The sequence below is a fragment of the Rissa tridactyla genome, chromosome 2, assembly GCF_028500815.1.
Source record: "Rissa tridactyla isolate bRisTri1 chromosome 2, bRisTri1.patW.cur.20221130, whole genome shotgun sequence".
NCBI classification, from domain to species: Eukaryota; Metazoa; Chordata; class Aves; order Charadriiformes; family Laridae; genus Rissa; species Rissa tridactyla.
Genome location: NC_071467.1, coordinates 15,607,987 through 15,632,190, shown reverse-complemented (window position 1 = coordinate 15,632,190; position 24,204 = coordinate 15,607,987). Strand labels below are relative to the sequence as shown.

General features: G+C 41.6%; 1 protein-coding gene across 8 annotated transcripts in view; it reads right to left on the bottom strand.

Moving 5' to 3' along the window:
• The window catches only part of SAMD12 (sterile alpha motif domain containing 12), a 190,444-nt gene that overhangs the window by 57,981 nt on the left and 108,259 nt on the right, over positions 1–24,204 (bottom strand). For 4 of the 8 annotated variants that reach the window (XM_054190516.1, XM_054190515.1, XM_054190517.1 and 1 more), the window contains one exon: positions 8,647–22,562. The exons of 2 other annotated variants lie outside the window; for them this stretch is intronic. In XM_054190516.1, coding sequence (XP_054046491.1) covers positions 22,489–22,562 — 74 coding nt within the window. In that variant the 3' untranslated portion in view covers positions 8,647–22,488. Of the gene's footprint in view, positions 1–693; positions 7,664–8,646; positions 22,563–24,204 lie in introns of those variants that run through there. 2 more of the 8 variants (XR_008464747.1, XR_008464748.1) reach the window with 2 other exon arrangements.

Below are 24,204 nucleotides of genomic sequence, written 5' to 3'. Positions count from 1 at the left end.
TGCAGAAGAGTCAGGCCTGAAAAGGATTCCCAACAACTTTGTGCGGGGGGAGTTTCCCGAAGACTGCAGAAGTTCACTTCGCTTGTGCTTACAGGCATCACAGAGGCAGGTTCATAAAGATGATAACACTGGCCTGAAGTATCTGAAGTCTTCACTTACTTGAGTTGCACGTGTAACAGAAGAAGACGACCGTATCATATCTTTGTTAATGGCCTCATTAATGAAAAGGGAATGAGACTCAGTGCTGCAAAGCCTAATTGCTGGTTAATGCTTAAAACGGCAAATAGTACCTATTTCTTGAGCAGTCGGTCACATTAATCACCACGCTTACTCCTTCCTCGCATTTCCGAGACGATGTTCATCTTTCGAAGAGGAAGAGAGGGAATGAGAATGCTGCCTGTAGTCTCATAATAGCTTCAGTTGTGAAAAAGACACAGCTTCATGATTTCCAAAGTTGCTATTTTTGTACATGCTTGGAGAAAGCACAGTTTAACAAAACTTCACAATCAGCGATCCTCACAAAAGTGTTCGGCATGTATTTGCCAGTTCCTTACTAAGCTAATTCATTTTTTAAAAGCAGCTTAGCAGAGATAACCACTCAGATTTAGATTTGCATTCTTCTGTATCACATTCTGCAGTAGAAATGAAATACTTTGGAGATAAAAACAATCATATTGTTTCATTAGCCTGAAATATCTCAGATGGGGACAGCAATAAAAATAGATAGCTTTTAGATATGAGCACAGCAGAAAAACTATGTTTCATAGTGAGAGTTCAGAATGACTCTGGCAAATAACCTACTCTCCTAACAGAAGAAGTGCAAGTAAGGTCAGGTCAGCACATCGACTGACTCGTTCAGCTGATGAAGGCCTTACTGCTCTTTGAGGTCTGTGTGTTTTGCATCCTAATACACGCAGTTTCAGTGCTTCCCAGTGGCTGCTTTATCTCATAGGGAAAAGCAAACACAGAGGCAAATGTTCCCTAAACTCTAAAGACAGAGCCAACCTTATGATGTACACTCATTATTTTCCCTGAAGGCAAGTCAAGCCGGATGCCATTCACGTGTAGATGTCTCAGAGTGTTCTTCCTCCTTCAAACTTCTGATGAGACATCTCTCCTGATAGGAAACATGTATGATTGTCCCCTTCTCCAAGTCATCATAAGATTTAAGTAAGGTTGTGCAAATTAGTGAGAGTCACAAACCAGATTTTAATCAATGCTTGATTGACCTCCTAATGCATTCATCTCTTTGTAGAAAAGCTAAAAATTACTTTCATTAGAAAAAGAGGCATTTTTAAAACAAAAGCACTACCATATAAAGCAGGCAGGAAAACTCCAGACAAAATATTTCTTAATTCTTTTTCATCCTGGAAAGTTACTAAGACTTCACTACAACAGAACACCACAGCCTGGCAAAGGTTTTCAGCATGACCAGCAGAATAACCTGTGGCAGCCTAAAAAAGTCATCTCGTTGGTATTAACATATGGGAGACAACTTAGAACTGAACAAAGAACTAAAACAATATAAATGATATACTGAACTTCAACAGCCTTTCAGATTCAAATGTTATTCATGTACATTGCTGAGATTTATTTTTTAAACTGAGGTACATCAGAAGTTATTTTGGGAAGAACTTAACTTGAGCTATGAGGCAGAAGCTGACATTCTGGGGTATCATCAGAAAGATTACAATGAGATGTTAAAGAGAAGAGCTATTCCCTCTAGGCCAACTGAAGCAGGAATGGCACATCCTCACCTCTCCAAGTCCACCACAAACCCTAAATCATACAACAGCACACTTCAATTATTTGCCTGCTTTCAGTGTGCTAAAAATAAGACTGACATCATAAACCAATTTTAACTAATATTATAAAGTTAAGTGCATGCCAGCATCAGTAAATGAAACGTAAAATTAATTGTGCTGCAAAAGAGGAAAGCCTTGTGAAAGAATTCACTGTAGTAGTAAACGGTGAGCACTTTGTATGCCCTCAAGCTTCACTGAAGTCATTAACACTTAGATGCCATGAAGGCCAGTTTCACAAAGTCTTCTTCAACATGAAGTTCATAATTTATTATCAGATAGACACCAAAGCCAGCTAGCTAGCCAAACCCCAAGATGCGCTGAAGTTAGCTTCTCATGATTTCAAGGGGCAGTATTTGGCCTTGCACTTGCAGAAGGGAGGCTGTTTGTAACTCAAGTTCTGACAGAACCCAACATTGTCTACTCCAGAGAGACAAACGGTATCATTTTCTGAAATAAATACAATTGTCATGTTCTCAAAACAGGTGATCATTAACCCAGAGAGCTGAAACTTGAACATGAAAGTAAGCAGATGAGGGGAATTTTTGAAAACTGGCACTCAACGTATCAGCCTTCTACACATCCTCAAATCACTACTGCTTACTTTCCTGGCCAAACAAGATTTGACTGCTGTTAGCAATATACTCCCAGTGCAACTATGGGCGGGCAACTTGACTTCTGTATGCTACCTTCATGCCTTAATTGCAACACTGTCAAGTGGAGTAAGTCTCTTTTGGTGATGACTGCATTAAGAAACAGGAGGTAGGCAGTTAAGGTTGGCAGGACAGCGCAGACAGGGAAGAAAAAGGCAACTGGTAACTTGCAAAAACAAGAGAAAACAAAGATGGTGTTGAAATCCATAGGAGAGAACACATCCTTCTACACTTTTTCCTCTTTAAAAGTCACTTTTTTCTTACAACTGCATTTTTAAGTGGTTAATGAAGCAATACGGGAGTACTGAATTTGATGCGCAATAGTTTTAGGACCAGAAGCTGAAAGCACAGAGATAACTTGTTCCGTGCTCCCCGAGGGCATGCAAAATGCAGGTCTGAGTGAGTCACTGGACAGGCAGAGGAGTTCTGGGACACAAATGGCCAATTTAACAAGCATGCTAATGTCCACTGAAGGGAATGACAATTAGAAGCGCAAGCTGTGTCTTAGGGATGAGATGAAGAGACAATGAGGAGATGCAGCTGTTTGGAAGGAAATGTGTTGAGCTGGGACCGCTTTGTATCTTGTATCTGTGCTCTCTACCACAGAGATCCTGACTCCGCTACAAAAATATTGACCATACTTTTGTGGAAGATGGTTTCAAACCAACCTAAATATCACATTAATACATTTTTGTATATAAAACACAGTCTTTGACCTGACTGTGTCTTGGTCCTATTTTGTGGAGGGGAATTCTGCCCAATACACAGGGATGAACACTAATGAGTATTAGTAAAATGCTGTGACTAGCTGCTGCTGGAAAACAAAGCAGCGTTAACAGCCTTGTTCCAAACACTGCTCTTAATCAAAGGAGGTTACACCAAATACCTATAACTATAGCAGAGTTTTAATGAGTAAGTGTAAGGAAAATAATTTTCAGAACATCTGTGGCCACACAGATGATGAAGACCGGGCTGGATGAGGCTTTGAGCAGCCTGCTCTAGTGGGAGGTGTCCCTGCCCATGGCAGAGGGTTGGACCTAGATGATCTTTAAGGTCCCTTCCAACCCTGACTATTCTATGATTCACTCTAAGATCACCAGTTCCTCAAACACTTAGACAGTGAGCAACTTTGCTCTGGTAAGGTCACACTTACTCTGCGGTCTTTACGTGCCCAGGTTTTTGCATATGCATTCACGTTTGAAGAACTGGTTCCTAACACCGTACCACAGAACTCAGTCACCATCCATAATTTAACATGGCCATTTGAAATTTAATTTAATATGCAAAGCAAGGATCACATGAAGTGATAAACATTTAATGTTAGTGGAGTTGAAGGTGACACACGACCATAAAACGAAAACATATAAAGCAGTATTTGTTCTCCCTGCCATCCTCTGCTAGACAACTTGATAACAAAATGACATACATGTTATTTCCAGACTTAATCTGGATGCACAACAAAGCCTAAAATTTAAACTAACAGGCCCCAAGGATTTGGATCCAAGAATAGACTATGCCAAGAGAAAACAGTGAAATCTGATGATTACACTTTTCAGAAGAATGATCCCTCAAATGTGTCATGCCAAGATTATAAATGTAACCGAATATCCACAGAAGCTACAGGCAAAATTTAAAATAGAAACCAGCCTTAAATACAAGATTTTCAATCTAAGCCAAAGCTTAGGTTATTGTTCTTTAAAAACAATTTTGGTAGTTGTTTATTTTCAGTGTATTAGTCATTAACATGACACTGTCCAGTAGCTTCTTCTTGCTTACACCCAATTTAAAAGAAATAATAACAATAATGATAATAATAATTAAAAAGTCTTATACCTACTGGAAAACCAACTTTCTTTTCTTACCAGTTTTGACCTTTTCTGTTTGGGAGACATTGATTTTTTTTTTTTTTTACCGCCTGTGTTTCTAATGGAGCTTGAAATTAACACGGCTTTTTGTTTACCTCCTAATTTGTGCACCACCATCATCAGTGCTGTCAGCACAGCTCTGGGAATAGGGCTTGTTTACTGCTTCTGCATAACCAGCAGAAGGAGCATAGGAGCAGAAAATAGGTTTGGTTTAGTGTTTTTCCTTTATTTATTTTTTTTTTGCCCGGGTCCTTTTATAGGCTATATATTAATGACTGGAGTGATAATGTGGTCCATTTTGTCAATATGACTTAAATGGAACGCAGAAAGACTTGAGCTGGCTCAGGGGTATCTTGAATTCCACTGGCACATATATAATAAAACGTTGGCATTATTGTTGTGTCAGTCCAAAGTCTCTGCCAGCCTTTTGCACAGGGCAAGTTTCAGCGAGACCTAGCCCCGCCTGTCTAACATGGAATACCACCTAGAGAAGTCCCACAGCAACGCACTCCCCGAGTAGCTGCTTTGCCACAGCGTCCCAATCGCCACATCAAGACAGCCTCCAATATCACAGCCCCTGAAGCGGTACAGGAACAGTGTCATCTCCTCTGAGATGAATCAAACGCTCGGGATCGGTACACAGGCTTGCATTCTTGCAGATCTGCAGCCTTACCATCTCTGTAAGAATAAGCTGATTTCTCCTGGTTGCCACCAAAGTGCATGGGCCAGGGGCTAGTGACATACAAATTAATTTGAGTAAGTGACCATCCCATTATCATGTCCTTCAGTTAACAGTATGGTTGCTACATGATATGTCCAATTAGTATTATAATAGGTCATTGTATAATTGACATTTCTGATATGCTATCAAACCATTAGTATTGTCAACTAAAAATAGTTCTATCCATTTTCCAGATATGACTATAAATTCTATGCACTGATTTTCCTTCAGTGCAAAGGGATTGACTACATCATCTGTGAAGCCTTGTATAACTGTTTTTCATTAGTGCTCAGCCTAGACTTTTTTTTCCTAGGAAGCTTTGTGGTCCAAGGTGCGAGAGAACAATTCTGTTCCCACACAGCCCCATGCCACGCCATCATTCACTCTTCTATGAATGCTGGCATAATCTACACAGGTAAGAAAACTACTTGCTCATAAAAATATTGTAACGGTTGCTTTATTTTGTTTTTTAAACCAGATCCACCTCTTCAAATACTATACCTGCAAAACCATGCAAGTTTGCTGATCTTCCTCAGCATAATCTCAATAATGTTTCTTGTTCCTCTCAGAAACGTACCCCTCTTCCCCAATTCAGTGTAACGTTCTACTGTGCTCTCCAGTTTCCTCCTGCTTTTAATATACCATTTGATGATTCTTAAAATTTAATGCTGCATTGATTCAATGCCTTTGATGATGTGCAACATATCTAACTATTAGTTATGCCTTAATAAAAATCCTGCTCCGTTCCTTGTGAAGGATCAAGAGCTGTGTTTTAAATACAGTGATGCAGGATGTGGAAAATCATACCTTACCTGCTCTGTCAACTGTGCTTCTCTGTCAAAATAATACCTTTTAGTTAACTCAAACGTACAGTGTATTCCAGTTGTTTCTTTTTCTGTATTCTCCTCGCTCCCCAGATGACAATCTTGTTGATTTCTGCTTGTATCTTCATGCCTAAAGCCTTTTTCTCCTACAGAAGGTCATTAAGTTTCAGAGGGGTTGTTGGTTTTTTTTCTGCATGAAGCTACCGGAATGAGTTTGTCTCTCAGCACCGCCCTGTTAGCATCCCAGAGACTAAACAATTCTGCTTCCTCCAGAGACAGGAACTCAGAAAGGTCATCTCCTGACCCAACCAGACTGTGCACGTGCTCTCTGTATCCCCTAGGTTGTCTATGGGCTCAGCATAAATCATTACCAAGTAGCAGAAAGATGAAAGCTAATCTGAATTTTAATATACAACCTGCAGAAAAAAATAACCCAAAACACCCCAAAACAAAACGCCACAACAAAAGAAAGCCTGGGGAATTATTTATTCTTCAGCTGAAAAAACCTGTAAGGTATGAGCAGAAAAGAAACCCCAAACAATGCAATTCCCAGCCTCCTAAATTGACCCTAAGAGGAAGCATCATATCCAAGGAGGAGGAGAGGTTGACTGACCTTGGAAAGTGAGTTACTTGGCCTTTTGAGGAGAGTGGATGCCCTGGTGGCACCTTTGCAGTGGGGAGTCTTGTCTATTACTGGGCATGTTAGCAAAGCATACTCATTTCCTAAGCCATCCAATCTGATTTTAACAATCTGTTTACTTCTGGCCTCAGCTACATAGAAGCAAGTGACAACAGAGACCACGAAGAGTCTCCTGAGCAATCCAGACTTAGAGGATTTTCTCAAAAATACTTTAAATAAAAGATACTTGGACCGCACCACAAGCACAGTAGGTCAATTTGGGACCTAACTGTGTCTCAGAGGAGAAATTTGCCCACAGAAGATTAGGAAAGGATTCTCTCCTCTTCCTCTCTAATCATATAGTGGGAACCATTAATAGTAAACATTTGTCATCTCTTTGCAAATGAAATAAAAGGGCATCTCCTATTCTAACGACTCTGTGGTTAACACAGATGCCTGGAGTGATGGGATGCGGTGCTTTTCATTGTAATTGCTATAGCGTTGTACAGCTGGTTAACCAGCTCCTTCGGGCCACTGCCGAAGGCTGAATCTTGGTCTAAATGGACCATGGTCTGACTGGGAAAACCAATCTCACATGTAGCTTATCCCTGAAGTTCAAAAGCAGGTCTCTAAGCATATCTTATGCTCATAGGATTCAGATAAAGTTAGAAGTATGCTGGAAGGACTTCCGCAAGTGTTTAGTAAAGGTTTACTAAACTAAGTTTGTTTACAACAGCATGCGAGTATTTACCAGGGCACAAAATCAAAGGATCTTAAAGGCGTAATCTTAAAATAATGAAAATTATTTAAGTTTGTATTCTTATCCACCGCTATTACAATAATTGTCTTATAAATAGATTCATGCATTTGTCTGTTTTCATTTCAATTTTTGTCAAAGACTGATGTACCAGAATGTTAATGTTATATAATTATATATTCTGTAAGTTAAAGCAGCATGGCGCACTGGTTGGGAATAGCACATTTCACACTTCATTACTTCTGCTGCAACTCAACCAATATTAAGCTCTGTATTTTCTGTTTCCAGTAGTCAAGGTTTCTTCAGTTGCTACTCTTTTTAAAAGCATTTCTGTTCCAGTGTTCTTTGCTGCTTATCCACAAGCTATACTGTCCTCAGCGACGGACATGTGGGTGGCGATGGTGGAAATCTGGTGGTTTCCTCTAGTAACGAACAGAGATAACAAAGGGAGTGAATAGTAGGTTTGGGAAACGTATATGGGTATCAAAGCGAGCACTGGAGAGGGGACAGAACTGTCACCAGCACACCAAAGTTAAGACTACATGTAACACGGCAACGTTACAGCCAATGGACCCAAAAGCCTGACTATTCTATTTTAAGCCACAGCACGCGTTCCAAATTCATCAGATTAGGATAAACACCATGTTGCGAGATTGCTATCAGGTTGTGAAATTGTTAGGTGAATTTTTAAATACGGATGATCATTCAAACTGATCTGCAGAAACATGCACAAAGAATATGCGTGGTGAATTAGAGAGTCCTGAAATACTATTAACAACTATCTCCTGCTTTGATGCTTCTGAAAATGTAATTTGTACCGGCCCTTCAAACACACAATAACCACCAAGGAGTACGCATTTTTGCTAATATAGCTATAAAAAGATTAAACCAAGATGCACCAAAATCCGTGTCTTACTGTACATCTTAGCACATTTCCATGCTGATTTGGAGACAGTTTTGATACCAGTAGTGAGAACAGGAGAGAATAACTGATTTATGTTGATTTGTGCTGCAGAAGGAAGTCATAGCACAGCATAGACTCCTCATTTGTCTCTCAAAATCCAGATTTGCTGAGTGCAAATCAGTAACGTTGTCAGAGTGGCTGAGGTATTCGACTGTAAACATAAAAGAGAGTTTAAAGAGTTGTGGGTCACCTTTAAAAGATAAAAATCTTTGAATTTCTTCATACAGGTTTAAGAATTTACGAATGATGGAACCAGCCATCTGTAAGACACCAGCTCTAACCATATCACGAATGGGAGTGTTGGGAGATCGCAACGTTAATGTAGTAGCTTAAAGCTGCACGTGTGCCCTGCTCTCCCGCTGATCACCTCGCGCGGCCCGTGAGCTTCCTATCATACGCCAGAGCAGAAGCAACCTCACAGATGTGAATCTTCCCCCCGTCCAGATCACAGACAGCTCTACTCAGAGCCTTTGGTTTCAGTTGGGCTTCTAACTAGCAAGCAGATTGTACGTAGCGAAATCTGCTGCTTTCAGAGTCACGTGCAACGCGCACGGACGGCACCAGCCGGCAGACCACAAGGTCCTTCTCTGTGAAGCTCTCTGTGGAGCACTCCACTCTTTTTTCACTTTACCTTTAAACTCATTCTGAAGGAGAGCCCCTTACTGAAGCTGTGGTTACACTACGCTAACAACAAACAGATTCCCCAGGGATACAGCTATACACAGTTTCACAATGCTTCTGATATTTTGAAGGATCTGAACTCTTTTCAATACAATAAACAAAAAGCTGCCATCACTGCAATGCCACGGCAGCTTCTGTTGAAACAACAGCTATCATCTCCTTGTGCTTACAAGCACTATGAAATACCAAGACCCACAATACCGCCAAATTTTATATATGGACCATCAAGGCAAATAAGGGTTAAGTTTCTGGTCTTGGTATCACCCGGGAAGCCCAGAGCAGAAACAGGGCCAAGATGTCCTGAATGGCAGTTCTACGCTGTAACCCCAAGCACATCCTTCCATAAAGGTACTTTATTTCAAGATGAACATTTTTCTTTCCAACTCGGCAGTTTGGCTTCTTTTTAAGACCTTTAATTATAGCTCAAATTATGTTCAATTTATTTTTCCATGGTTGGTTTTTTCCTGTCCAGGGCTCCACTGTTTTTTCCTCTCTCCAGAAACGCCAAATGCTTTAAAAATCTCTTTTGTTGTTAGCAAGCAGGAAAGGAGGAGAATTTCTTGAGAATGTCTCTCTCTTTCTCCACTGAGGAAACAAAACAGATGTTGTGCTCTCCTCAGGGAGAAGGATCCTATCACACAGCAGGTGTGAGCAAAGGCTGCTTTTGCATGTGGAAAGGAAAAGAGCACCATTAAAGGACCTTGCTGGAGAAGTAGCCCCAATGGCAAAGGCATCTGGGTTTTGAGCAAGAAAGAGAAGTTCATCCACCTAAAGAAAAGAAGGGGTACGGGGAAAGTAGTAGGGAAAACAACACCCTGCTTTGCATTGGCACGAGGAGTAAGGGCTACTGCCAACTTTCCCAATATTAAACCAGCGTTTCCCTTAAAGCAACAGCTCCGCAAACCAGGGAATGGCATGAAAATGTCTACTTTGTTTTTTTAAAAAGGTTTAATGCTTCAGCCTGAAACCAGGAATAGCCTAAAGACTCAAATTCCCCAAACGTCCAGAACAAAATGTGGGTTTCTTTTAAACCTCATTATTTCTGAAGGGGGTCAACCATGGATTTTTTAATACTTTAGGTTGAGATTACTGGGTAACTTTCACAACCTGCAAGATTTCCTAAGCTCTTCACTGCAACCTCAAAAGATAATTTTAAAAAATCTCCAGCATAATAAGAAACAATTACTTAAATATCATTTCACCTTTTGAAACACTTCCTTTGTGTATATGTGAACACACAGTTAAGGAATAATCCTGTTTGTGTTAACAGCACTAAATCTTAGACAACTCAGAGGCACTACAGAAGCATTTGCAAGAAAACACAGCCCATTGCATATGGCAATAATTACGCCAAAACTGGCACAGTGAGTTCCAACCATTGACTCGATACTGGTCTCAGCTATGATGAAACAGTCACGCTCAGTCTGTATCATACTGGGAAAGAAAGGTCAGAGCAGCTTCCTCCATCTCCACGAAGACTGGTCTGCTAACTTAAAGAAAAGAAAAATTGTTTCCTTTGGAGTTTTATGGAGTTTTATTTTTTTGTCCTCTCACAGATCAAGGAGTATCTTTTCCTGCATGAACTAAGTCCTGTTTGCATAAATGTCAGCTCACTTTTAAGGACAGCCTTGCACTACAGGCAGCCAGCTTTATCTGCAGAGCTCGATTTAAAAAAGGAGACATCAAATGAGCTGGTCCCATTGATGCTTCCAAGATCAAACTTACGAAGCTCCAGGTGTTCATAGAAATTATTTATACTCAAACGCAGACCCTGATGCATCCCTAGATCCTCCAAACTTCTTCTGTCACCCACCCCTGGCGTCTTTTTTCTTTTATGTGGGAATAATGCTACAGCAAACAAAACCCTGTTTGCTTGGGAATGAAAGAGCTACGATATTCAGGTACAAATTTACTTGTTTAGTTTAATTTTGATGGATGCATTTTTGACAAGTCCTTGGTGAGCCAAACTGGCTGTTTACACAGCGGGCTGGGGGTGCTGGAGGACAGGCAAGACTGCTGCATACCCGCATTTATAAACAGGCAACAGGCAAACGCTGCTCAAAATTGCTGAGAAGCGTTACCACATTGTATCATGAAACATCCTAGCTGTATAAAGGTGTGATATCGCCGCTGAGCGAGCAGGAAGTCAGTGGAGTGCAGCAGCAGAGGTGCAGGAGGAGAAATCAAAGCCAAAGCAACAGCAGTAGAGCTCTTCAGAAACAGCCAAACCCGTTGGTGCTGACACCACAGGATGCTAATCCATCAGATCATACACTGATGCACAGCAGAGCACAGACGTCTGTTCTTTGGGTTAATTCTGGCAGAGCTGCACAGGAACATCTCAGGCCAGGGCACTGTCCCATCCGCACAAACTTTTTACCACAGGTAACTCTGTCAGAGTATGGCAAACAAACCCGTCTTCCACCAAAGACTGGAAAAAAATAAAAAGAGAAATCTCTTTGTTTTGAGTTGCTTTTGACTGAGCAGTGAGGCCAGCCAGAGTTTGGAAGTGGAATTGCCTGGAATAACTACCAGCAATATTCTAGAGAATCCAATTCAGTTTTTCATAGGAACACTATTCTAAACCAATGGAAAGTTAAAAACCTGATTGTTTTATTTTTCTGGCATTATGTTCTAACTGCAAATAGCAATTGTGGCCCCAGTGTCACTTTTCTGATCCAGCAGCAAGGGGACGAGGGTCCAGTCTGTGCACAGTGCCAGCGCTGCCGCTCTGCAGTGGCCAGGAGGGCAGCGGTTCAGTCTCCTTGTGTTGGTGGCAAGCCATGAAATCTCAGGAAAGCAGGTGACTTTGTCAGATCCTATAGAGCTATGCTTGGTAAGAACAGAAAAAGGATCCCAAGTCCACCGCTGTCTTTATAATCTACCTTTTTACTCGCTTTGCAGTGGAATGTAACCTGTTCTGCTGCACGCACGAACCTCTGGAAATAGTGTGGAACCAGGCTAGGTTTGCCTCCATTACCCAAATGCAGTCTGCAATTTCTGCTCTTGAGAAATAAACAGATTAATAAGTTTGGTCCATCAAACAATAAATAATTTGTGTGCACAAACAGATTCGATTCACAACAGCCCAACGGTGCATGCTACCAATGCGGCAAGGTGCCTGCTGTAAATGCAACGCGTTCCCCAGCTATAGGAGAGGAAAGGGATACAGCTGCTGAAGGGTGATGTGAAATTAAAGAGGGAATGAAACGTGTGATCTTATTTAATCACACCTGGTGCTTCAATTTTTCAATAACAGCACCCTGCTAGACTGTGTCAAATCGGTTCTACAAAGAAAAAAATTATGGATGGAAAATGAATTAACTCTTTCATCCCTGCTGTTAATACGTTACACCAGTCAGAAACATCTTTAGCCATGGCTGTTAAGAATTTTTTTTTCTCAGATGAAAGGTGCTCAGCACCTGGCTAAACGGAGCTCAGTGGATGATAGTGCTTCTGTGCCAGCGAGTGAGCGTGTGCCCTCCACACTGACAAAAGCCCGAGTCTTGAGCGTGTATAACCTATTATTATACACAAGAAATCTTCCTGGTCAGAATCAACTTGAAGGATTGCAGGGCCACACTGGGACCAGTCATTTCTATTTGTTTCCTTAGGTGGGTGGCACATATGTGCAGAGAGACAGAGAGAGGAAGCAGGAGAGCCGGGGACAGCAGAATGCGAAAGGGCAGAAAGCAGCTCTTCTCTTGCCTTGGACGCTCTGCTCAGCACAGATTTCCTGTAAGAAGAAAATTTATCCCAGCAATTACCTGGCTTCTGTTTTCTTTTGGGCTTTCCTTTTTTGAAGACTTTTTTTGTTGTTTGTTTTAAGTCTTATTTCGCAGTTTGGGTTTATATTAAATGTCAAACATAATTTGATTCTGCAGGCACTGCGTTGTGTGATTTCTACGTCCCATTGGCTAGCCAGACACTGTTTGTCAAACAGTGTGCCCTACGTACTAATAAATCACTTGTGGTAATAGACAGCAAGGTGCTCTATCTAATGTAAAATATGGTAATTGTGGTCAAATGTTCCATTCTTCAGAGAAAACGAAAAAAATAATCCTTCTACATGATTTCACTCAGCAGCGGAAAATAAAAAGCCAAGGTATAATTATCTTACCATAACCATCTTAATATTAAATTCATAGAGAAGAAAATCAAACATGAAAAATAACTAGCAGGCTCCCATTCTGGTCTCCTCATTGAGGAGTGTCCCCAGTACGGCACTGGAGAAAGAAAGATATCCAAGGCTACTGCCTGGATGAGCTGTGTGTTTGGAGAGTAGTTCATTTTTAGAGGGGAGTAATTTCTTTATGCAAGTGTTACCTATTTAAGAAATTGGTATTTATTAGGACAATATTGTCTCACAAGATGTCTAGTTTTTACAGTACAGATTCAGCCAATTTACTGAAAAATGAAAGCATTAAAGCAAATACCTCAGAACAGTTTTAAGAACATCTTAGTCTCTTCATCATTACTTGTATAACTCATACTCGCAAAGAGATTATCACACCAAGGAGGTTTTTTTTTTTTAATAAACAAAAAGGCATTGTAAAAGACCTCCATAAATAAAAGATGCTAACACTGCAACATAAGGGATTAATTTAAACCAGGGTTATTTAAACTGCTGAATACAATCACAGTTCAAATTAACAAAATTTATTCTTGTTTTGCATTTTTAATTTGTCTTTTCCTTTGGTGGCCAGAACCATAGATTGAACTGAAGTGGACATCAAAAAGATCATCTAGTCTACCCCTCCACTTGAGGCACAGACAAATATCCTCACAGGTGATTCTTACCTTTTGTTACACCTACAACCCTCCTCTACTTCATTCCCCCAAATATTACACTCTGATATGCTTTGGCTAAGTTTCTAATATCCCAATGAAACTTCCTTAGGTGCAAACTGAACTAATTACCTTCCATCTTACCTTTGGGTAGGTAGAGAGGGCATGGGTAAACACCACTACAAATCTATATTACAAATCCTTTAATATATCTGAAAGATTGTGTCTCTCTTCCAACTTGATCCTTGCATTCTGGACCCAACTCCTTCCGTATTTCCACACTGGTCTTTTCTAAATCTCTGCTCACTCCTACAGCTCTCCTCCAGTTTGTCTATAGTGTTTTCATGGTGTGAAGCCTGCTCTGGACACTATCCCAGCAGAGCGACAGAGAGCCAAAAGAAAAGAATTAAGGATATCCTATGGCTTACACGCAAGGCTCCCACTTACGCTGAAGTCTGGTCTCTTCCCCATTTTCTCCCCCAGCTGTATCACAGTGCTGACTCATAGTCAGCTTGTGATATCCCAACACCACGTGCTCTCTCACAGTACCGTTACTTACTCAGATATCCCTCGTCTGCATTCATACGCTCCTTTTCCCTTCCTCGCTGCAGGCCTTCTTACTTACATTTGCTGAATTCCCATCTTTCTTACTCATTTCAACCATTTCTGCATTTTATCAAGATCACTTTGGACTCCAAGCCCACCCTCCATGACACCCAAAGCCTATGGGAGCCGACAGCCCCCCGCGTGCTGCGCTCTCCTGTCCATCGTCCAAGACACTAATGAAAACCAGGAGCAGCACCCGACCCGCGGCAGAATCTAACAGCGCTGCGCTGCGCTGCAGGCTCCCTCCCCACCTGCCGAGCAAACAACCGCTATTCCTTGAACACAGTATTCAACCAGCCCGGCACCTACCTTGCAGTGATTTCACCTAGATGATATTTCCTTTTTTACTTGTAAAACAACAACTGCCAAAAGCCTTACTAAAGACATACCCACTACTTCTATTCCATTCAGAAAGGAAATTAGAGAGGTTTGACACATTTTTCTCTTAACAAATCCACACCGGCTGTTTTTCTATCAGCTTATTATCTTCTAGGTGTTTACAAATTGATTAATCATTTTACCTTGAATCAAAGTTAAGCTGACAGGCTTCCTCATTTTAGTGTTTAAGTTTGCCCTTCCTCGTCCTTCAAAAGGTTTTAAAGATAAAAGCCACAGTTCAGGGATGGTCTCATCTGACTCCCAGGTACCCAGGGGTCAATTTAAAGAGACCCCGATGGCTTGACTGCATCCATCTTCCCTCCATATATTTCACCGCTGCCCCCAATCCAGCTTGTGTTTTTCCCTCTATTTAAATTAATGTTACAAGCACATCGTCATGATTAATCTGTTTGGGAAAACTGAATCCAAGAAAGGCTGGTGTTCATCCTCCTCTTTGTGACCAGCTTTCCCCTCCTTGTCCACAAATTAACAGAATTCTAATTTCCTTTATCTTTCCCTTAATTCTAAAGTCTTGAGAAACACAGATTTTAACACCGCTTGTAGTTGCAACTCATTAAACTAGGTGTTTGTGCTACTTTTAAATTTTTTCCCTTAGCAATGCATTCTCCTGTTCCCATTAGTTATAGTATTCCTGATTTTCAAGTAATTGCAGCAGTCCTGAAGTAGTTGTGATATTTTTTTGTTTTCTCCTTCAATGGGACAATGTGCTGCCGTGTCTGCAGTATCTTGTCTTTCAAAAAACTGTCAGTTCCCTTGAACTTTTTTTTCCCTCCTTTGCCAGGGAAAGGAGGGAAAATACCTATCCATTACCTATCCCTTCCAAAGTTCAAAGAAACTATCTCTTTTAAAGTCTTTTGACATTATTCAACTGCTTTTACTCATTCCTTTCTCTCCTTCAGAGCAGAAATTCTTTTGTGATCATTTTCACTCTCATTGCCTTCTGCCTTCAAATTCTCAACCTCTTCCTTCTGATGACTCAGAATAAAGCATAAAGTAAATTCCTTCACTAATTTCCTTTGCCCTCAGAAACACAAGTAACCCTTTTTAGATTTTAACTTTTATTAGACAGCCTAGACAAGATCCAGAGGTAGGCACCTGTTAAGCTTGTCACTCCAGAGAGGAGATCAGGATCTCCCAGTGAGATTCAACCTACACCCCAGTAGATGCCTAATGCAAATCACATACAACACCTCTAATGGTTCCTGTTTCCCTACAGCGACCCACAAAGGGAAGCTCTGGCAATTCGCCCCCACACTGGCATCTATCAGATCACAGAACCGTGCAGGATGGAAGGCACCTTTGGAGGTCTCTAGTTCAACCTCCTGCTCGGAGCAGGGTTAGTGTTAGAGCAGGCTGCCCTGGGCCGTGTCCAGTCAAATTTGGAATATCTGCAAGGATGGAGATCCACACCTCTGGGCCCATTCCACTGCTTGACCACACTTTTTTCCCCCCTTGGATTTAGTTAGCATTTTCAGTATTGCAGGCTGTGCCTGGCACCTCTTGATCTGGCCCCGTGGATGTCTGAGAAGAACCTGGTTCTGTCTTTTCGGCACCCTCCCAAACAGCAGTCACAGACAGCAGTTAAGAGCCACCAAGCCTCACATTCTCCAGGCTGAACAAACCCAGCCCTCCGCCTCTTTTCCTACATCAGGTACTCCAGCCCCTGACCATCTTGGTGACCTATCCATTGACTTGCTCCAGTCTGTCAATGTCTTCCTTGTACTGAGCGCAAAACTGCACAGACTGCTCAAGATGTCACCTCACTAGTGCCAAACGGAAGGGAACGATCAGTTCCCTTGACCTGCTGGCTACTCTGCTCCTTGTACGGCCCAGGATGTTGTCCTCCTTTGCAGCAAAGGCACACTGTTTGTTTGCCTTCAAGTTGCTGTTTATCAAGACCCCGAGGTATTTTTCAGCCAAGTGCTCCCCAGTCAGTCAGTCCCCAGCCTGTACTGGTCCAGGGGTTTATTCCATCACAGATGCAGGATGCTGCATGTGTGTTTGTTGAACTTCCTAGGGTCTCTGTCAGCCCACTTCTCTAGTCTGTCCAGATCGCTTTGAGTGACAGTGCTGCCCTCCAGCACATCAAGTGCTGTCCCCAATTTGTCATCATCCCACAAACCTGCTGAGGGTGCACCCTGTCTCATCATCATGGTCACTAAAAAAAGGTATTTGGACAGTGTTGTGCCCTGTATCAATCCCTTAGGGATGCTACGATGTTCTCCATCCACTTGTTGTCTCCTTATCCATTCCATAAACCAGCAATCTGGTTACAAGGACGCCATGGGAGATCACGTCAAAGGTGTTTGGAAAATCAAGGTATACAACATGCACTGTTCCCTCCTTGTCTACACAGCCAGTTCTTTCATCACAGAAAGCAATCGGGGTGTTTTGCCCTTAGTAAATCCGCGTTGGCTTCTCCCAGCTACCTCCTCGTCCTTTGTGTGCCTGGACCTCTACACCAGAAAAGACTCCTTGCTCCTCTGTGGCCTCCATACAACTGCTTTCTGCTAATAGTCCTTGATAGTTAAAATGCTCCTTACCCCTTGGACCCTTCCTACCAATGCTTCTCTTAGCTATTCAAAAAATACAGAAGCTACTTGTCCTAAGCTTGCGGGCAGTAGACTCCAGATGTAATACTGAACTTGTCAGCTTGTTGACATAAATTTAAATATAGCATGTATCAATAAATATGGCATTTCTTTTTCAGTAAATACAACCCACACATGTTCGTTTACATGATCGGCACTTTTATGCACAACTCTTGACTGATTTTCATTCCTTATGTTCTCATTATATTTGGGCATGAGTAATGATAGACTATGCTAGGTAGTGGGTTTTTTTATTCATGATTCATGTTAAGTTTTAATTATAAAACAGACTTAGTGTAAAAAGTGAAATGTAATAAAATTGTTTAAGAACAGTATTTTCCAAATAAGCTACATAATCAAGGCAAAAATAAGCTTATCGTTATACTTTTTAAGTAATCAGTCTCATTAAGCCAGGAAGCATTACCTTGGTGAACTGAACGCCAGTTCTGGTTGCCATATTTCTCAAGATCGCAGAACTGGTAGATCTTATCCTCTACTACACAGATTTTGTTCATAGATTAAAAGAGGAAAACAAGCTTTTCAGCTTTTTTCTCTCCCAAGTGGGTTCTTACTTTTGAATGAACTAGTCACTGAATTGAAATAGCTGAACAAACATGAAAAAGATATTATCTCTGCACCTGCAGAAGTAAAAAAAGAGTTTAGCTCTTCAACAACAGGTGTTTAACCAGTGACTTTCACCAATTCTGTTGTCTGACTTCCTTTGCATTTCAGTAGCAAATACTCACTGCTATACATTGAAAAATATGAATTTAAATAATTGCAAGGAACCTGTAAGATCTAACTTTACTGTGCTGTCTGAAGTTCAAATAAATCCAATGTGCTTTTCTTTAACAAAGTAAATATGTAGCACAGTTTTAACTTAAAATCACCATTAATATTTCATACCCGGTTTGCAACTGTTGGAAATACCACAGTATGTTAACACAATTTCTAGTTCTTTGATTTTTTTGAAGAGGAAGTAAAAAAACCAAAAAACACGACAGAGACTGTGCTGTAAAAAAAGATGCAGAAGCACTTGCTGCCTCATCCCCCAGAGAATCCAAGTGTGTGCTGGGGGGAAGAAACAGGAACGGGGTAGATGTGAATAAAATCAGCTTTTGATATTCAAAACCGTGTTGCAATAACGTTTGAGCAAACATGTTGCTGGCTTCAAAAAGCTTTTATTTCATGCTTCTGCAATTGTAACACAGGTTTTAAAATTTCAAGCTATTCAAGCTATAACATGTGCACAATCTTGCTTCACTACTGCCAGTGTGGTTCAACCTGGCCTCTTTGCATTGAGTTTGACGTTTTTGCTACCTATCTCAGACACAGCTCCGAACCAAAATGCTGGAGATGCGATACAGTGCTTTGAAAGTCCACAAGATCAGTTAGCACTTGTAACAGTTTATTTGTCTCTGTCTTCCCTTAATTTTAAATGAAAATGCCTCCTCATTTATACACAGCCTAAGTTTGACAATAAAGAGAATAGTTCTAAATAAGAACTAGAGATGCTAAAACCTTTACAACTGGGCATGGATTAATTTTATTTTGTGTTTGGCACGTCTGTCAAGCACCTAGATCTGATGTGCTGATAAAACAAGACAGCTTAAGGCAATAAACATGTCAGATCCATCTGTTCTTCAGGATATGGAGAAGAAAAGGCATTGCTCCCTGAGGTATTCTGTACACTTGAGACCGCTCTGGAGAGATTTCCCTCTGCTGCTGACAGCAGTTCAGCTCTACCAGCCCAAGCCAGTGGGCTTCCAACCTTGTTCCCCGTGTTCCGCCTGGGCACGCCATGCACCCTTGGCTTCCTCTCCCTTCTCTCTGCAGTCTGAGAATCGGTGGCTGGGATGGGGGTGCAACTATACTGGAAAGGCTTTGTCAAAGTCATGAAACAAAACACAGACAGCAAGAGTGAAGCCTGTACTGAGTCCACCTAACCCAGACTCCTGGCTCCAGCAGTGGCTCCCAGCAGCTGCAGGCATGCTGCTCTGCATCCAAGACCTGGTGAACACCCACTATGTCCTCCAGTTTCTTAGAGATACAGCATCCCTTCTCATACTATTCCCCTGCTGCATCCAAAAACTCCCACTGTGAATACTCCAATCAGGGCAGCCTTCATATCTCTCACAAGCCGGTGGTTTAGGTGACTGAAGGCAACCCTGAACAGACAACAGCCGCTCCAGTATTTGCCACTCATTTGTCCAGGTCACCAAAAACCAGCTGAAGCCAACGTTGAACTACAACGCTAGCAGCTACCAAAGAGCCACCCGTTGTATGGCTCCAGATACGGACCACACCAACTGGAGCAGAACAAGCACAGAAAGAGCTGACAGGGCTGAGGTGTTCATGACAAGAATCATCTTCCAGCTGTGTTTTAACAAAAACCACGTTTGAGCCACCTGCAGCCACATTCAAAGAGTTTGGCAGCCATTCAGGGGACGTGCTACTTTCTCACAGGAAGGTAGAATTCGAGTAAAGTTGGGGTTTTTTACAGGATCCATACAACTCTGACATTGGGCTGGCTACAGATCTTTAACTCAAGTTAACACCCACTCATTTCTCGCTTTTGACTGACAGGAGTAAAGAGGGAAGGAGGTCCCCAGCCTAAATGAACACAGGAGACACAGATAACAAACCGAAAGCTCAGCTGCTTTCTGGAGTGAGCAGCACTCAGATTTGGCCATATGACGGCGGGAAACAAGTATGCAAAAGGTCCTTTGTACCACATACTGGTCAAATATCCGTGTTATCCAACCTATCTGAAAAGCAAACATCCAAGAAGACAGAGCTCACTGGAAAAGGTCCTGCTTTGCTCAGCCCTGCCAGATTAGCCCCAATTTTGAGAAGTCTTTAACCTTCTTTCAATTTCCTCCTAAATGTTTAAAGCTAACACTGAGCTGCCAGTGTTGAATCCAGGCTGTAACACTTCTACTGAAAATGACTTCCTCCAGCTCAAAACCACGCTGACTCTAACTTCGAAGCAAGACGGCCAAACTTCTCATTCTCTGAGGACTCCATGTGCCAGTCACACAAGACAGTAGGGCACTAATGCTACGAGAGGGGATGGAAAGGGACCATCTCTGCAGAAACGGTAGCCTCTGCCATGCAGTGCCAGATGGGGTTGGTCTTCCGATCACAGGTGGGGAGGTGGCACTAGGATGGGCAGGTAAATATGTATTAAATATGTATAAATCAACTTTGCCCTTCAGCTTCAGACAAAGCTGGGGCAGACCCATACTGTCTCATCCTTGCTAAGTACCAGGGGCGAAGGATTAAGCATGTCACTCACTATAGTTCAAGAAAGTCATGCATATTATCAGTTACTTGAAAAGGCTGGCAAAAGTTGTGAAGGAACAAAACAAGCAATCAGAGCTGAGGGTCTGATTACCGAAACCCAGAAATATCCTTTTGGAAAGCTGGCCTTATTTGCTGCAAATCAGTTTCAGCAGCCAATCCGAAGCTATCACACCAGCAGGATGTTATATGCAAGTTAATAAGCACTTACTATTGATGATTTCTGCAGTGGCTGTTTAATTTTTAATCATATCCTTAATTTACTGTTTACATTTTTATCCAATTAGAGTGTGTACATGTGTATGTATCTATGTGATGGAGAGAACTTGGAAAACTGTTTATTCAGGAATACAATGCCCTGCTTTCTAAATGAGGAGGTACATTTGTCTCCTGCTTGAATTTTTTTCACACAGGACTCTCATTTTTCAGGAGAATGCCATCTCAGGCTGTTGTGTTATGTTGCACCATTCTGCTGTTAGACATGGGCATCACTGACCTCTCTCTGCAATGCTGTACTCGGAGTTTGGAATTGAATGTCATTAAAATATCCAGTGCTAAGAAACAGGCAGTTTTACTGGTACTTTCCCAAACACAAATCCCAGCACCCTTTTTTCATCTGTATATCAGACATTCAGGTAACACCCTGGGACACCCTCATCCTCCTCATCCCCATTTCAACCTTTCATTAGATTCCTATAGTCATAAAAATGGGATGCACTAAAGGGATGGAAGATGGATCATTTATTTTTAAGCACTGACAATTTTGCATGGCAATCAACACGAAAGTTCTCAATTACAGAGGGAGAGTAAATAAACCAAAGAAGGATGGAGCTTCAAAGAGAGCTGGGAGATGATGGAAGGATAGAGATTAGAACATCTCAGAGTCCTAGAGATGAGCTAATCACAAATAAAATAATCTTCCATTCCTGCTATTACCTGACATACTGGTTGGTGTAATGCCAGTGATAAAAAAAAAAAATATCAAAAAAGCAAAGCCAGAAACGCACTCAGCAGAGGCATAATGTGGTTGACCTGCGTCCTGGCAGAGCTCTCGGAGGTGATCTGACACCCAGTGCAAATCCCTGTGCCTGCCGCCGGCCACAGGCTCAGCTGTACCTCCGATCAGGACGGGCAGTAACAGGACTGCACCCCCCACAGACACCGGCTGCTCTCCCACCAACAGGCAGAGGCTGCAGGGAAAAGGCACAGCCCTTTGTTTCCCTGGTGTAGCATCTCCTTCAAGGAGCGATGGTGGCAGGTACCTGAAGAGCTCCACAGCAGAGATTTAAAAGGAGGTGCCTGACCTCGGGGGGCTTGCTGCCTCCTCCTGCCGTGTTCGTGGCTTGGCACATGGACACTCCCATCCCACTGCGGCTGTATTCCCTGCATCCTTGAGAGCTATTCTGAAAAACCCAGACTGGCGTCCACTTTATTTTGCTCCCAGGAAAAAAAAAGAAAAAAAGCAAAAGACACAATTCTGTCCCTCTGCAAATATAACACCTCCAATTTCACTTCTTTTTTTCTACAGCAGAAGAAAGGTAAAGATAGGAAATGGATATGTTCATAGAAAAAATAAACATTTACAAGTTCTCATGAAAGGAAGAAACTAAAGGGCTATGGCTACAGATGTCTTAACAGCGACAGAACAGGTTGGATTAATGTGCTGAGGTAAAAGACTAACAAACAGAGAGGAGTAAACTGCTTTTAGATTAAACGCTCCAGGTTACAGCGCCCTTTTTCAGAAGCCCATTGCACTCTGTAGCCAAAGCGCTGGGCAGTCGGGCACACCTTCCCGCAGGAACCATTCCTAAAAACACAACTCCGGGGAACGTGTCTGCTGAGCACACGCAGCCCTGCACTCCAGGAACCGGACTCCTGTGTTTAAAACAAAAGCCGTCAGCATCAGCCAGGCAGCTCAAAGAGGCGGCTTCAGTTCTTGTTTTCTTCTTTGCCCCTGGGAGCAGGAACTCGCGGTGAGGAAGGAGGAGACTGTGTAATAAAAGGGAGACAGGAAGGTCTCCAGTAAGCTCCGAGTCCTAAAGATAGCAATGAAACTAGCACGAAGGGAAAGAGGAAACCACCCTCCCACATAAGAGGAAACCCCAAAATAAAACCTTTTGGCAGATGGTAAAAGGCTTTAGCATTTAACAAAACGAACGAGCCGCATGAGAATGTAAGAGAACTTTAAGGGAGATCTAGAAAGCCCCAACAGAAGACATATGAAGCAGCTTGTTTTTTCACTCTTCTCTGTTATTATTTCAAGTAATTTTTTGATAGGTTTTACCACTTTCTATTTAATTGAAACTATGCAGTTCATGGTTTTCAAGAGACTTAGACCTTCATTAACTGTACTAATCAATTACATGAAAGGCAAGAAGTTTTCAGTAACTTTTCTCAATTACAAAGCAAAAGTTGAGTTCTCAATGAGCATTTTGTCTGGGGCTCTCAGGCTGGTCCTGGCCTTCCTGTGTAAGACTGGACCCAGCTCCACAGAGGCAACAAAACCCACGATCACAAAATAATAATAATAATGGTTTAATATTTGTATCGGACTCAACCACATCCAGATGAAAGGAAGAACTCAGAGGACTAGGACCTGTCTAACAGCAGTTATTAAAGCACTCATGTCTGACAAAAATTGCCAAAGCACAGGTAAGTTATAACCTTATCCCAAGACAATATATAAAATGAGTCCTTGTCTGCTTCTGACTAAAGGACTATTTAAATTACAAGTAAGAAAAAGCCTCAAAACCTCTTAACCCAGAACTTGTAATTCATTAATTTTAGCCTTTTTGGTTGGTGCTTTAATTCTACTACCACTGAGCAGTAGTTAGCTCAGTTAAAAAAATGTTCATAGAAAGTAATAGAATATGAAAGACAATCTTATCAATTGTAGTCAAAAAAAACCCCAAAACAATTTAAGGGCATAGTATAACAAAATTTTGCTAACCGGTACATATAAAGGCAATAAAATTAATATACTAAGGCAGTGGAAGATTGGTGGCAAATTAAAAGTGGGTAATGTCACTTGTTATATGCTTCATGCTGAGAAGCAAAAAATGGGAAAAGCTACTGCCTATTTTTCCTCTATTTAATTTTAGCGATCCCAAATTAGATGGCAAGTCCTCCAGCTGACAGAGGCAGGAACCTCTGGAGGACAATGTGTTGCACCTATCATGGGCATCTGTTTTAGAAGGGCACGGATTACCTTTGGAGGTGGCTGTCGTTCCTCATTCGGTATTTGAGGAATGAGAGCAATGAGTTCAACCAGACACCTAACTTTTAGCTGGCTAATGTAAGATACAACAAAGACACCTCAAACTGCTTAACGCTAAAAGAAGTATACTGGTTTTTATCTCTGATTATGCCATTTTAGTAAAAAACATGAATAAAAAGAGCAAGATAAAGGCAAGTTTTGTGGGTTTCATTTTCAACAGTGATTATAAAATTAGGATTGTGAATAGCATGGGCAGTGCACACCATTAAAAGAGATTTTGAGACCAAGTGAAAAATAGGCTTTATACAGAAAAAATTTATATAGAAAAAATTCTAAAGAGAATAAAATATCCAAATTGTATTTTTGATACAATAAAATTGGCAAGACATCATATTCTTCAATTTTAGAGCGGCC